This window comes from Delphinus delphis, chromosome 13 (genome assembly GCF_949987515.2).
Source record: "Delphinus delphis chromosome 13, mDelDel1.2, whole genome shotgun sequence".
Taxonomy (NCBI): domain Eukaryota; kingdom Metazoa; phylum Chordata; class Mammalia; order Artiodactyla; family Delphinidae; genus Delphinus; species Delphinus delphis.
Window position 1 is genome coordinate 64,765,018 of NC_082695.1, and position 10,968 is coordinate 64,775,985.

At 54.0% G+C, this 10,968-nt stretch overlaps 1 protein-coding gene across 2 annotated transcripts in view; it reads right to left on the bottom strand.

Annotated features, from left to right (window-relative positions):
- SMAD7 (SMAD family member 7) overlaps positions 1 to 5,759 on the bottom strand; it is a 31,452-nt gene extending 25,693 nt beyond the window's left edge. For both annotated transcript variants that reach the window (XM_060029018.1, XM_060029017.1), the window contains exons 1-2: positions 3,574 to 5,759; positions 2,165 to 2,218 (exon numbers count right to left, since the gene is read on the bottom strand). In XM_060029018.1, the coding sequence (XP_059885001.1) occupies positions 2,165 to 2,218; positions 3,574 to 4,186 (667 nt within the window). In that variant the 5' untranslated portion in view covers positions 4,187 to 5,759. The remainder of the gene's footprint in view (positions 1 to 2,164; positions 2,219 to 3,573) is intronic.
- Between the last annotated feature and the right edge of the window lie 5,209 nt (positions 5,760 to 10,968).

The following is a 10,968-nucleotide window of genomic DNA, read 5'->3' on the forward strand; positions in this document are numbered from 1 at the left end:
CCCAAGACTAAAAATGCAACCTACGACTTAGAAACTTAAGAATGTAAGCAGCTGATCTAAGTTCCCCAGCCAAATACTCTCCCCCATGTGCAAGGCAGAGAGAAAAACCTGGGGCAGCATCCCATCTGTGTGTCTGACCTCAACATCTCTGGCTACAGCAGCCAACAAAACCAGGCCCAGCCCTGGCAGCCCTCCAGCGCGCCAGGAGATTCCCACCACAGGGGCTTCGCCGGTTAGCACCCTCACATCCTTACACAAAGGTGATGCTTTTCACTCCTTTTTTTTTGTTTTGGGGTTTTCTGGTTTGGCGGGGGGAGAGGAGGGTTAGATTTTTGCTTTGGAGTGTTTTTGGGGGTTTTTTTTTTTTTTTTTTGGTTTTGTTTTACAGAAACGTTTTGGGTGAGTAACCAAGCTGTGAGTTTCCGATTGGCAGGTTAATCACTTCCTATTGGCCGATCTGGAGAACTTTTCTCCCCCTTGGAAATGGCACATTCCTGTCTTTGTGGCTTCTCTGTTTGCACACATTTTGCTACCTAATGTCAACACTTGCTAATGAATAAATATATCACTCCACTCGCTGAAAATGAGGTCCTGGCCTGAGAGGGTGACTGCTTGAATCCGGTGAACAGATCTGTCCAGGTATCTCTGCAGGAAACCCAAGAGAATGTAGTCCTTCTTTCCTATGACTTTAGGAAATTTCTCAGAACACTTCGCCCTAGTCTTCTTTACCCCTGGGGCCAAGGTAACTGGCCTCCCTCTTTCTCACTTTTAAGGAAAACCTCCAAATTTGAAGACTATGGAAGGGAAAACAAAAACAGGACAGAGAGAGCCCCTTGGAGAACTAAGCTCATAAAAGAATTCTTGAGTACTGATGCCAAAAACCTAGTCAACTTACATTCTCGGAGAAAACAGAGCTTGGTAATTCCAGTTAACATTTGTTACAAATACAGAGCTGCTTATCTCCTCATTAATGACTATTTATCTGGTGTTTTGTAAATCGAAAGCAAAATATCACATGCTTTGCAGGCCACTTACTAGACAGGCACCAGGCAAGCAGCAACGCCTTCCGAGACTGGAGGGATCGTGTAGTTGGGGAGGGCTGGCTGGAGAGCACGGGCTTCTCTTACACCGTTCATTAAAGTATTTAATTCTGGACAACGCCCCAGCAAGACTTTTAATTAGTGGGGGAAAGGCCCAACAGCCAAAACTCATGAGGCGGAAGGACTTGTAGAATTCCAAGAGGGAAATGGGGCCCAACCCTTCACTTTTCCTTCTCCCAGAACCTTGGCAAAATAAAAATGTCGAAAGCGCTGCATTTGTCAGGCACCAGTGTAGACAAAAGTCACAATCCCTACTTTCAAGCAAACGAACCTCCCGCTGTAAGAAGGGGCTCCAGGAAACAAGGGCCCATCGAAGTTGTCACCCTCGAGTCCCCGTTTTTCAGACCCTCCTCCCCTGGCACTGTCAACCTCTGCACTGCCTGCCAGAAGCTGAATGCAGACGAGCGCAACTGAGGTGGTGTCAGTCTCAAGTGGGGCTTCTGCCCCGGCCCCGTGCCAGCCTGTGACAAAGCACCAGGCAGGCAGAGCTCTGCTAGAAACTATTCTAGCCCTCACCAGGAACTCCGGGAAAACCAGGAGAGGGCTGTGGACTTTACTTCTTAACTTTTCTAATCTCTTGCTCCAAACCAAGGTCCGTCTCTGCACTTTTTAAAACTGTCTTCCCTCCCCCATCGGGTTATCCATTCTTCCCACTGAGATACTTCTGGCACTCACAACGTCTCCGACGTTGCCCATCAACCTGTCCTATTTGGCTCCCGAGATGCTTCGGCGTGGATCAAATTCCACGTGTTAAAAGCTGAGCCGACTTGGGTTATGGAGTGCAAATACATGAAAAAAGGAACAAAATGGAAATATCTAGGAAACAAACACCTTTGCAAAAAGATATATATGTATACACACACACACACACACACATTATCGCCAGCTCCAGTCACAACAAAAACAGAAAAAAACCCACCAAACTTTCAACATCGGCAACCTGTAACAACCTCGGGGAAAGTCCAGCGTCTCCCCACGCCGCTGCCTAGGCATACACATCCGCGTTCTAGAGACTCCATTTCTAACTTAAGATAGGAAGGATATTTTTAAAAGCATCTACTCACCAGTTGGTTTGAGAAAATCCATCGGGTATCTGGAGTAAGGAGGAGGGGGAGACTCTGGAATTAAAAAAGAAAGAGAAAATAAAGGCCGAGCCATGAGAAAGAGATAGAAACTTATGATAACAGAGGCATTCTTTTAGCCCAACTGTTTGTCTTAGCTGTGGGGGTTGGAGGCAGGGCCGCGGGGCGGTGATTGCCTTGATATTTAGCTGTCAGATAAACAAAAGAGGCCGCCTGGCGCCAGCCTCGGCGCTCCGCTCCTCCACGTCTGCGGCCACCGCCGCCGCCGCCGCCGCCGCCGCCGCCGCGCTCGGCCGGCCGGGTTGGAAACCACCGGCTCGGCCGCGGCTCGGCCGAGGCCGCTCACTTCACAGGGCAGCAGGGCCACAAAGCCCCCTCCCCGTCCCAGAACTTCACACCCCACTCCCACCGCCCCACCCCACCCCCGCCCCGTCCCCCAGGGGTGCAATTCACCTCCGCCACCGCTGCTCCGCTCCGCACCCGCGCGGGGAACACGGGCTTCCCCTTTGCCAGCCCACCTGGGAGGTGCACCCCAAGAGCGCTGGTGAACTTGGATTTGTGGGCGCCCGATGTGTACCCCGCCCCCGCACAAAGACGTATTGAAAAGGGAATCAATGGAGGCCGGGAGGATAAAGAGGAGGAGACTGGGGTCTCAACTGAGAAGCAGCCCAGGCCCCAGGGGCAGCATCCTCACGGAGGCGCTGGGGGCAGACCATTCTACAGTCAGTAACTGCTTTCCTGTGCTGGAAGAATGGAAAAAGCAGGGGGCACCCAACTTCTCCTGACTGCTTGTTCTCTTTCACCCTGGGGTGGCACAGTTTGGAGCAGATATCCAGCGCGACCTTCCATCCTAACTCTCCTTGCCTCAAAACCCAAAGCTGCGCCGGCCAGGGCAGTCTCCCGGCCCCTTGTGCCCGACGTGACCCTCTTTATTTAACTAAAGGAGAGCCTTACTCTCTAGCCTTTACAACTGCTTCTCCCAGTCTTCCTTGGCGGCCTTGGACCGAATCCAACTCGGCCACACACCTCAACGCCTTTCCCAGAGCGGGGGAGGCGTGACCCCCACTTCTCTCTGCACCCCTTGGCTAATCCGGAAATGAGGGCATCTAATCTTTAACCCCCTGTGTGTAGAGTGTGTGCGTGAGCAATGCCCAAAGCCTCCCCTGCGCCCCGGGGCAAGAGAAGAAAAAAACTGGAAGGGAACCCCCAGGGAATACCTTTCCAGTTTCCCCTAATCCCTTCTCGACCCTTGTCCCCCAAGTCTCTTCCCAGGAGGAGATGTACACTCCCCTCCAGCGAGGTAGCTGCACAAACACACTGCCCAACGGGGCTTTTCTTGCACCACCTGAGCGCCAGAAGGAGGGGAGGGTGGGCGCAGAACAACTTCCTACCTAGTTCGCAGAGTCGGCTAAGGTGATGGGGGTTGCAGCACACCAGCTCGGGGTTGATCTTCCCGTAAGATTCACAGCAACACAGCCTCTTGACTTCCGAGGAATGCCTGAGATCCGGCCACCTGAACACTTTGCACAGCAGGAGGGGGAGCGAATAGGACGAGGGCGGCTGCGCGGGCTGCGAGCCGGAGGGCGCCCCCAGGCCCAGCCTGCAGTCCAGGCGGCCAGGCAGCAAGAGGCACGCGGTGCGCGTACCGCCGCGGGACTCCACGGCCTGGAGCAGCAGCTCCAGCTGCCGTTCCTTCAGTTTCTTGAGCACCGAGTGCGTGAGCGCCTTCAGATCCGCCTCGGCACCCCCGGCCGCGCCGGAGCCCGCGGCTGGGGGGTGAGGATGGTGGTGACCTTTGGCACCTCGCACCGCCTTGCCCAGGCAGCAGCCAGCCCTGCCTGCGCCGCCGCCACCGGCCCCATGCGCCCGGCCGTCCGTCGCCCCTTCTCCCCGCAGGTCGCCTCCTCCTCCGCCTCCCCCCGCGCCCTCCTCCTCGTCCTCGCCGCCGGGCGCACGGCTCCTCCAGAGACGCCGGACGAGCGCAGATCGTTTGGTCCTGAACATGCGGGGCGAGGAGGCGAGGAGAAAAGTCGTTTGCCGGCTAAGGAGCGAACATGACCTCCGCACACCATGAAGAAGTCGGGTGCCGAGTTGGGGCAGCAGGCGCAGGCGACAGCAGCAGCAGCAGGGGCCCTGGCAGGAGCGGCGGCGGCCCGAGGGGCGCTCCGTGGCATGCGCCAGTCTCCCGGAGGCCGGGGCGCGCGCGGGGGCCCGGGGGCGCCCGCCGGGGCTCGGGGGCCTGCGCTCCGGCTGCCCCACCCCTCGCGGCCCGCGCCGTGCGCCGCTCTCGGGCCCCGGCGCACCCCGGAGGAACGCGGCCGCCGCTTCCCTGGGGGCGGCGAAGCCTACCCCGGTCGGCGCCTCCCCAGAAAGAGGCCCCCCCGCAGCGGCTCCCGAGTGTCGGGCTCGCCAGCCTCGGCTGCCTACATGGAAGATCCGCGAGGGCAAAAAACGAAAGGCGTTCGGCTGGGCTGCTGGAGGGAGGAAAAAGCCTCTTTCCCCCTTGCTAAGCAACTTAATTTGGGGGTGGGGAGAAACTGGCAATTAAAAAAAAAAAAAGCAGGCACGCGATTTATTTTTTTCCTCTATATCCTTAGTAACCGGATCGCCTTGAATTCCGTACACACGAAGACTCGGGGGAGGGGGCTGAGTGGACTTCACCCCGCATGAGATGTCTGGCGAAATAAGGAAGCTCTCTCAAAATCTAAGAACCAAACATGCAAAGCCCAAAATGAAAAACACCACCTCCTCGCACCCCGGAGGCCTGGGGGCGTCTGGCTGGACCTGGGGTTTAAAAAAAGAAAATGTTTACAAAGTAGAACTAGACGTTTGAGGGGTGGAAAAAACGTATCCACGAGTTACATCCCCCTTTTTTCCTTGCAGAGCCCCGCTGGTCTTCCTCTCCTTTTCTTCTGCCAACAACAAAAAAAAAAAAAATCGTATTTTTTTAATCCACAGAAAGCTTTGGCTAGGCTGCTTCAATCCTTCGCATCTGGGTGATTTAGGGTAGTCTCTGGTCTTTCCTCTTGCGCTCCCGGGGGCCCCAGTCCTCAGCGGGGACTTCCTCGGAGCTGGCGGGGGCGCAGGGGCAGAAGATGCTGCGGCGGCGGCTGCGCCCCGCGGGGCTGACAGCGCGGGGGAGGGCGGCGCGGCGGCCGCGGCGGGCCGCTGGCGGGTCGCGCGCTCTCGCCCTCTGCTCTCTAGTGCGGGAACCGCCGGCGCCCCCTCCCCTGGCCGCGGCCGGCCGCTGGGGCTCCCCGTGTGGGCTGCTCGCCCCGACTCGGCTGCGGCCGCTGGAGGCCCCGGTGTCCCTCACGCCGCCTTCTCCTCCGAGACTCTCCTCGTCGCGGTCGGGAGCCTCCTTGTCCCCCGTCCGCCCTCTCCTGGCGCTCGGGTCCTTCTGCCGCCGCCGGGGGCTCGCCGCGCCGCACTCAGGGGCTCCTGGGCCGTGCGCTCGGCAGCTCGGCGCCGGCGGGCTGGCTCTGTCTCGGGCAGCTCTCTCCGGCGCGGCGAGCGGACCGAGCACGGCGCCCGGCTGGCTCGGCTGGCGCGGCTCGAGGACAGGTTCCTCCGTGCGCCGAGCAGGCGAGCGAGTGTGCTCAGGGCTCACAGCCTCCGGCAAGGCCTCCCGCCCCCGCCCCCTTCCCTCCCCCTTCCTCCCCCTTCCCTCCCCCGCCCCCAGCCGCCGCCGCCGCCGCCGCCGCCGCCGCCTCCCCCGCCTCCCCCCCCGCCCCCCCCAGCCCTCTGCTCTGCTGGTTCCACTGCGCAGTGGCGCGCCCGGCTCCGGCCTCGTCACGTGGCCGTCTAGACACCCTGTCGCTTTAAAAAAAAAAAAAGCGATTGTGTTTCGCAAACAACAGATCGGGTTTCTAAAAGCTATTTCTCCACCCCGCCCCCCGCCACCGCCACCCCCTCCCGGGTCTGCAGGGGTGGGGGGGGACGAAAGGGGGGGGGCGAATAAAGGTGGGGAGCACAGAAGCTCCCAGAATCGACTGAGACCTGGCGGAATCAGAGGAGAAATGGAAAGACCCAAGAGCACCGAACAGGCTTCGCCGGCGAGTTATGGAGCGAAGCGAGCGGGTCGGTGGCGGATTTAGACCCGGACCGCGGAGCTTCTCAGTGGCTGTCCCGCGCGCGCTCGCCCTAACGCTTCATTCATTCGTTTTGTTTTAAAGGCCCTGGCGGCGGATCCCCTGGCCGCCGCGCGGGAGGGAAGGGGGAGGAGAGCGCTGTCTCCGTTTAAAAGACATTTACACCGGACTGGACCAAGGCCCTAGGAAGTGTGCGCTGGAGGGAACAGCCGGGCCGCCGAGGGCGGGGAGGCGGCGCGAATGTGACCTCAGCGGCGGCCGCGCGCTCCCTCCCGCCCTCTCCCGCTCCGGGCTCGGGTTTCTAGGACTGCCTGGAGAAGTGTGTCTTGTGCAAAGCTCTGGAATGCATTTGGCTGGCTGACGAGTTGCGAGGGGCAGCATCCTGGCGGGGGGGGGGGGGGGGGGGGGGCTCGCCCGCCCCGCCGCGTGCAGGTTTCCTCCGGAGCCCGGAAGACCTCCGCCACCCCGCCTCCCAGCGCAGGAAGGTTACCTTCCGAGCAGACCTGCCTAGGGCATGCATATGCATGCAGGGCCTGTTTCTTCGCCCTCCTCGGCCCCGTAGCTTTCAAGGCGCTTAGAGTCAGAGAGTTTATCCCCTTACCCGAGGCTTTAGAGAAGCGTAAACCCAGCAGGCAGACTATTGCATGGAAATGGGTAAAGCATTGGTGGAGCAAAGGGCCAGATTACGTTTACTTCGTGAAAACTGTTTGTAATGATTTAAATATATACGCATCGTTATTGAGGAGGCCACTAGTTGGCACGGTGGTCTAACCTCGCATCTTATTCAGTGAAATAAGATTTTTTTAAAAAGCCATTTAGAATTGTGAGATCAGAACGACTATGAAACTCACTGGGGATTTTAACGAATCTTTAGAAAAGGTGAAAGAAACTATTTTCATTTTCCCAGCTAAGTTATGCTCCTTTAAAAGGCAAAGGCACAAAAATAATAATAAAATAATAATAATAAAGAAAAACAAAAAAGGCAATAAAAGTAATAAAATAAAATAAAAGGAAAAAGCACAGATGAATCTCAGCTTTATAGCTCAGCCCCTTCCCTTCCAGCAACTTAAAAGGTATCTGTATGCCATAGGTGCTTAATAAATATTTAGGAATCAACAGACTTGAATAGACTCATTTGAACCATTTCCCCCAAACCCACCAAGAGCACCTTTGGAGATATAAAAGTGAGAGAAAATCATGATCATCTCTAGGCAAGGGACCCTGAAGCTCACTGACCTAGAAGACCCAGAAATGCCAAGCAGTGCAGAAACGTGTAGGACAGGGCAGCAGCTGGCATTCTAAACCTTGTAAGCCACATAGGCTGCAATTGTCTAAGATCATAATTTTGTTACAAATAAAAATATTGCTTATTGAAAAGGGCATTGAAACCTCTGTGTGTGTGTGTATGTGTGTGTGAAATTTTCTGAACAAGCAAGCTGCAAAGACAGCAGGAGAGAAAGCCCAGGAGAAAATGGATTTGGGTGATCCCATCATCATTGGCAGGGAAAGACAAAACAGGCAGAGATGGGATTTTTGAGGTATCTGGGAAATGTATAATACACTCACCTCAGAAAGGCTTAGAAAGAATACCTGATTCCTGGCTGAGACTCTGCCACTCACTGGTTAAATAACACACTAGTGGTGATATTAGATGAGCACTTGGCAGGGTTTCAACAGCTTTCTGGGCAAGTTTCCTGCCCTCTCCGGGGTCTCATTCCCTCTCTCTGCTCTGGGCCTAGCTAGAAGATGTTCGCTTTCTTGTCGAGGCTAGGCCAGACTGCAAAGTGACAGGAAGGACTTAAATAAGCAGTGAAAACGAAAGGCACAATTCTAATTAAGCTTCTTGGCTAAATGGAGAACCTGAAGGCTGGGAAATCTGGCCAATGGTGCTAACGCTATGGCAGGGGAGGCCGGAGCACGCACAGGGCAGGTAGATTTAGCGGGGGTTTCAGGAGTGGAATCTGACGTCACAGCTTGTCTGGGTGGAGCATGCATATTCTTGCAAAGATATGTTACCATACAGTGTAATTGTGGGTGCTTTTACTTCAGGTGTCACCCCTGTCTTGCCCTCTCCAATGGCTTTCCTCCTCCATTTTACTGCCCTAGGTAGACAAGGGGTGGGTTGCTGGGCAAGTACCTGCAGTAGTTGGTGCTGCTTTATAGCTCCCTGGCATCCCCTGAATCAGTTAACATCCCAAGCCTTCCTGAGAGCCAGTCCCACCCCATTCATATTCTTATTCCTTTCCTTTCTAAGAAAGAAGCTGCACAGTAGAGGAACTCCTGGCTGGCTGGCGTGCCTAGAAAAGGAGTTCCTTTCCTTTCCACAGGCACAAATGAGACTGACGGGCACCCCATTTCAAACTATTCTGATCCTTGGAAAAAAAAGTTTAGGAGTTCACCAAACTATTGTGAATGAGTTTGATTCTAATCATTTGCTGGCAGGGAATATGGAATAAAGTATCTCATTTGCAGTTGTTTATTTCCTGTTGTGGCTTCTATTTTCATCTTTTAGTCACTTTGGTGATAGTAATCAAACCCTAATCATGGTGCAGCCACAAGTCACGGAGACCAAAATAACCTGCAACAGAGTTATGACAAAAAGGATGGAGGCAGTGAAAGACCTGGCTACTTAATCACTGGCCCCTGGCACCTGAAGGACTGCGGGGCCGCCATTTGACTGACCGCTGGCTAAGCAGCTAGAGGAGAGAGGAAGCTGGAGGGAAATTGCTCCAAGGCCCCCCGGTCTTGAGCAGTCAGGGCCCCAGGGTGCATGAGGAAGGAGGGCAGCAGAGTGCACAGGAAATGGAGGAGAAGCAGGTAAACAGTCCACAACTGCTGGGGGGAAATTGACATGAAAGAGAACGAGGAGGACAGAAAAGGAGAACCTGAAAACCTCTTGAGGACGATAAGCAACTCTAAGCAAAAGCTTAAATAAATACCTCCTGTCTGGGCAAGACAGGATTCTTCCTTTCAGTACTTTTCTCATTTCCAGTGGTTCTTAGAAGAGAAGGGCAGAAAGAGGCCCCAAAGGACATGTGGGTGTGTTGATGCTGGGGGCCAAGGGCCGAAGCGAGGCAGGGGTGAGGATTTTTCCTTGCAGAAGCCAAAGAAGAAACAATCGAAAAGGCAAAAAAAAAGTGTTGGAAAATATCGACATTTCTTGCACAACCGTCCCTTGAAAAATGTGTGAGTGAGCCCTCAACCATCCTGAACTGGCAGCGATACAAATGGAAGTGATGGTTCATGAAAGGAAGACGGCATGAGTGAGGCTGATGTGACAATCAGCACTTCTTGGCGTATGTTAGAAGAAGGAGAACGTTAGGTGAATGAAGTGCATCTAATTCACAATCAAATAAAGATGCTATAAGCACTGACTCATCAAATATTCTTGTATTACAGACAGGCTGTCAACTGGTCTGTAACATTTGCCAGGTGGCTCTCCAGGACACTCACCTCGGTACTGGGGGCTAGAGGGGGAGGGGCAGGATAAAATGAATGTTCTTATGAAGGAGACAAGAGAAACACCCAGAAAAAGTAAAGATCTAGGACAACAGAGACATTCAAATATATAGTCATGTAGATACAGTTTCCTCCAGGGAGGGACACTGGATGGCTGATGAAAATGGCTGGGAGGGAAACTTCACTGTACATAACTTTTTGTACCTTTTCAGCTTTGTACCATGTGAATTTGTTACTTATTCAAAAATATACAGATTTAAGGGTTTTTTTTAAATCCCTGCCTGCTTTTCTTATTTCCTGAAATTGGCTGTTCTGATGTCCTTGTAGAAAAGGATGAGTTGGCGAGGTCCCATGTGGAACTGAGGCTGCAGACAGCTTCTCTCTCTGTGGGGCAGTTACTACAGGAAGGCTGATGACAACAGAGGCCAATGTGTCATCCCAGACGGCAAGGGTGGAGGCCGCCTTTTCATGACCCTGGCAAGAGTCAGTGAGGAAACACGCCAGTCCTAATCAAAAGTCGTTCTAGATATCAGTCAGGTGCAAGTCCTAACCCGGGGAGGACAGCCTCATACCCACTGGCGTCTCTCGACCACAGAGGCACAGGAAGGAGCCTGCCCCATCTGAGACATATAAAGGTATATTAAACAGCCTCTGCTCTCAAGAAATGCACAATCTAGGAGAGGGCTAGAAATATAAAAACAGCCAGCCCTCGAGAACAGAGGCCCCTGCTCCGGAGAACAGAAAGTCAAGGGATTTATTCTGTCTGGGAGGGGATCTCAGAAAGTTTCCCAAAGGAAGAAATATCTGGAACTAGACTGGCTGAGTTGACAACCAGGCTGAGGTGCTCATGAGGTGAATGATCCTATTCAAAAGGAAAGCACGACGGAAAGAAACAATGGGTAGTTTTCTGTCCACTTCGAGCTCAGTCTTCAAAACTCAAGCCACACTTGTCACTTTGAGACTATAACTTTATAAACACTCTTAAGCCTCAAGGGGTTTAGGGATGGAGGTGAGGCCCCTGCAGTGGATGTTCAGGGAGATCACCTCCCTCAGCGTGAAGTTTTCTTTGTAGAAAGAAATTGCAGGCACAACACGACATCATCTGTAACCGCAGAGAACTTTCTTCTCGAACAGCTGGGAGAATCTCATGATCTCCACTCCTCAAATCAACATTCAGGCCTCACTTGTGGCAAACTGCTTCATGTCAGGAGGCCATGCCAGTTTTAACACAAGGGA